This window comes from Daktulosphaira vitifoliae, unplaced genomic scaffold, assembly GCF_025091365.1.
Source record: "Daktulosphaira vitifoliae isolate Bord-2020 unplaced genomic scaffold, ASM2509136v1 Scaffold_4, whole genome shotgun sequence".
Classification (NCBI taxonomy): Eukaryota; Metazoa; Arthropoda; class Insecta; order Hemiptera; family Phylloxeridae; genus Daktulosphaira; species Daktulosphaira vitifoliae.
The window spans coordinates 40,248,392-40,252,830 of record NW_026099575.1 but is presented as its reverse complement, the minus strand read 5'-3'; the positions used below and the strand labels follow the sequence as shown (position 1 = coordinate 40,252,830).

At 23.5% G+C, this 4,439-nt stretch overlaps 1 protein-coding gene across 1 annotated transcript; it reads left to right on the top strand.

The window, feature by feature from the left end:
* The first annotated feature begins 1,302 nt into the window (after positions 1-1,302).
* LOC126906321 (60S ribosomal protein L28) lies at positions 1,303-3,970 on the top strand. Its single transcript, XM_050686870.1, has 5 exons — positions 1,303-1,454; positions 1,625-1,722; positions 2,293-2,421; positions 3,660-3,773; positions 3,841-3,970. The coding sequence occupies exons 2-5, from the start codon at positions 1,636-1,638 to the stop codon at positions 3,934-3,936; spliced, it is 426 nt and encodes a 141-aa protein (XP_050542827.1). The 5' UTR covers positions 1,303-1,454; positions 1,625-1,635; the 3' UTR covers positions 3,937-3,970.
* The last annotated feature ends 469 nt before the right edge of the window (positions 3,971-4,439 follow it).

Sequence of the window (4,439 nt, the reverse complement as noted above, 5' to 3'; positions counted from 1 at the left end):
TATCGAAAATTAGCGATTTTTAAATTTGTAATTTTTTGGGGGATTTCCCCCGTTTACGGGGAACCAGGGAATTTTTTTCAATTTTTGAGGGTAATGTCTTCGACTAGATACGATTTGTGATCTTTTGACATATTGTTCATCAAAATCGGTCCAGCGAGAGCTGAGATTGAGCGTTCACAGACACAAAAAAAAAAATAAAAAAAAAAATAAAAAAACACATCATAGTAAAATTAATACCTTCTCAGCTTCGCATCGAAGCTAAAATATCATAATGATAAATATATCATTGATTCAATAGTAATGATATATTTATCAAATTGAACAATGAATTTATTATATAGATCGAGATTTTTCTCTGGGTGTAGCCATTTTCACTGCGAAGAAAAAATAAAGTCCGAAATTTTTTTTTTCATAATTAAGTATATTACATAAATATTAATTTAAGATATATATAAAAGTGTCTCAGTTTCCGGAACACTATAAATATTAAGTTAAAAAAGTTTTACTTTCTATATGTATTTTTTAGTTTTTAACCTGTAACCCTGTATATAGGAAATGGTCAGATTTTAAAAAAAGTATATAAATTTTATATCTTATAAAAAATATGTATTGTTCCATATATTTTCCAAAAAGTTATAGCATTTTAAAGTTGTAAAATTCATAATCGAGAATTTTTTTTTTTCATATTTAAGTGTACTACATTAACTTTAATTTAAGATATATATAAAAGTGTCAATATTTGTGGAACACTTTCAAAAGTTTAGTCGAATTAATTGTCATTTTGAATCTTCCCTTTAGGGCTTTTAAAGTCAGATTTATAAAAAAAATATATCAAATGATAGGTAAAGACATCATGCATCTATAAAAATATATTATATTAGTTTTGTCATTTTTAAAATAGTTATAAGTTTCCCCCATTTACGGGGAACGAGGGAATTTTTTTAAATTTTTGAGGGTAATGTCTTCGACTAGATACGATTTGTGATCTTTTGACGTATCGTTGAAAGAAATCGGTTCGGTGATAGCTGAGAAAAAGTGGTAACAGACAAAAAAAAACACATCATAGTAAAACTAATATCTTTTCAGCTTTGCACCAAAGCTAAAATAGTGTTAGAATATTAACAATGTAGATAGTTATTATTAAATATTTAATATTTTTTGAGAGAGTATAGAGCGCTATCTTTCCAGGTATAGATTAACGAAAAATTGATTGCCAATTCTCTGATTGCCGTGGCCTATCTATGTGTAATCAGTTTATTATCTAAGGTTTAAGATATTAATGATTGGCTGCTATCTACTACACATATATCGTATAAGTTTACCAAGTTTTGTTTGAGGTTATAATAGTTGAGGTTACAAATTATAGTACAATTGATATTTTATTAGCGTTCTATGAATATTTTTGTTTGAGCCTTTTTAAACAATTCATTTTTTAAAATACTCAATAGATTATCGTAAGTAACTAAGCCATTAATTAAATATTAGTATTATAATTAAATACATATCTATTTTATCGTTTCTTATATGTAAATACATAAACTATTGCCAATTTTGTTATTAACCATGTGTTATTTATTTAAGGAATTAATTTTGACAGACAAATTTTTGTATATTTGATTTCCAGATTTTATCAATATGTCGGCTGATTTAAGCTGGATGATTATTAGAAATAGTAATGCATTTTTGTCAAAGAAAGCTAACATTAAAAAACCATTCAGCAAGGTATGTGTTATATACATATCATATTAAATAAACATTACTTAGTTATCCAAATGATGAATGTAGCTTCACCAACATTGAAACTTAATGAAATGTAATTATCACTGATGGATAACTGTAAAATTTTGTTTTATTTACATTGTTATTAAAAAAAAAAACTTAATTATTTCAATAACTAGGAAAAAATACTACTCAATTTTTTCAATTTTATAACTGTTATGTTTCTTTTTATCCTACCAAAAATGATATACATATTTATATAGCTAATTTTAAATTAAGTAAAACAATGAGATATGACTGGGGTTTCCAGAAAAAAAGATTTTTTTTGTTTTGTCCATCTTTTATTAAAAATTATCGATATGGAATTAACTTTTAAAATTAAACACTAGCTACAAATTTACATCAAAGCGTTTTTTATGATAGTGATTTTAATCATTGTCAGATATCATTATACTTGATTCAGTTATGCTACGTTTCCACTGTGCTAGATTTTTATTTTTATTAATGTTGGTTTTTATTAACTTAGCACAAGTTAATAATTTATTTTACAGCTTTATATAAATTTATTTCTAGGAACCCATGAATTTGACTAATTTGGCCTCAAAACGTTACAATGGACTTGTAAATGATAACAGTATTGGTGTTGAATCAGCTCCTAATAATAAAGGCTTCACAGTCATAACGAAGAAACGCAAATTAGTGGTAATTAAATTATGTGTTGTTTACTCCTCCTTCTTTTTAATAATAGATAAAATTATTTATAACTATTTTTATATTTTTAATATTTAGTGATTTTATTATCATGGCTTTCTAAAAATAAATAATTTTAAGAATATTTTTAGTTATAAATATTTTTCTTGATTTAATAATAATTATTTAATCATAGTTTACCAATTTTACTGATTTTTATCTAAGATATTAACTTAACCAAGAGAAATATTTTTTAAGAATTAATTAAGGTTAAACACAAATCATCGATATATTTGACATTAGTTATTTTTCAGTTTCATTACTTTTCTCACTCTGACAAAAATATTTCTGTCTTCTGAAATAATGATTATAAAATATTATTGAGTATTCTTATTTACAGCTTAATCTTTTTCTTAATATATAAATCAGATAAATTGTATGAGTTATAAGAGAATAATCTAGATTATGTATGTATGTATATTTTTATAATTTTATTTATATGTGAAGAATATTAATTTATTTTTCGTGCAAAAATGATTTACATTTTGATAACTTAATCAATTGAATAATTTTTGGTTAAAATAATGAACTTTTGTTACTATATTTTTGGAGATTAGTCATATGAGAAAATTATACTCAATAAAAGCTTTCTTAAAATGTTTTTCATTAAATATGGTATTTAGAATTTTTTATGGTTTTAATATTTTAAGTAAATCTTTTTAGGGGTTATGAACCTTGCTTAAAATTATACTTTGGATAATGTTGAGAAATTATATTATCACACTTAAAATATTTATTTTTTGTATAACTTATATTTATGATATCTGAATAAATTATTTGTGACATTTTTATCACTATCAACGAATTATATAATGATTCATGAAATTTTTATAAGCGTAAAAATAGAAGTGAAATAACTAATGAATTAGAATATGAATAATGAATGTACTATACTTTAAATAATTTTCAATTAGGTTCTAATTGAAGTTAGAAATTAAATTAATTGCATTAATTGAAGTACTTTAGTAGATTAAAAAATTCTAAGATAAATTAATTTATAGTTATTTTATTAATAATAATAACTATTGAAATATAGTCAATTTTTTTAAATTACTTAAGTAGAAATCTTTAAGAGAAAAAATGTCTGTTACACAAAAATATCTCTAAAATTATTAATAAATGACTTCATAGTTATTATCACTTTATAGTATCTCATTTTAATAACTACTGTGTTTAAATTTTTTTGGTAGAATAAGCCTGGAAAGTCTCTTGTTAAAGTTAGTTTTTCAAGTGGTCCAAGGAGATCCCTTTTTAAATTGCGAAAATATTTGTTGGGCAATAATTACAGAAAAGATTTAATTCAGGTATGCATTGAACTTTAATTATTTACTTCAATATAGTTAGTTATCGTAATAAAACATTATTTTTCAGGCTTCCCTTAGAAGGGCAAGTGCAATTCTTGAATCACAAAAAAGAGCAGCATTGACCTTAAAAAAATCTGGTAAAGGCAAAAAACCTGATGCTTAAATTAAAACAATAAATATACTTTCTTTAATTAATATATTGACTTACAAGTTTTTTTAGCTCTTATCTTTTACTTTAATTTAAATCATTCCTGTCCTACTTATATTTCATTACATAAAAATACTGACTATTTCATATTTTGGCCAAAAAGAGTTAGTAGCACTTATATTCATTATTATGTTGAATATAGACTCGTGAACTCAAATTTGATAATGAATAAACAATAAAAGTGAACGCTATACAATGGCATAAAAATGAAATTTTTGCTTTCCTATAAAAATTACAAAACATTGGTTTTGTTGCATCTTTAGTGACAATTTTTGAACGTATTGATAATTTTATAACTTACTGTTTTACCATTTTGGTAATATGTAGATTACAGAAATATATTTAGAGAGAGGTTTATGTTTACATGTCCTAAGTGGAAGGTTTGAGAGCAGTACTGAAGAACATTTTAGTCTTGATATTATCATTGGTAAATGTTATAATTTTATCAATTTTTGTCA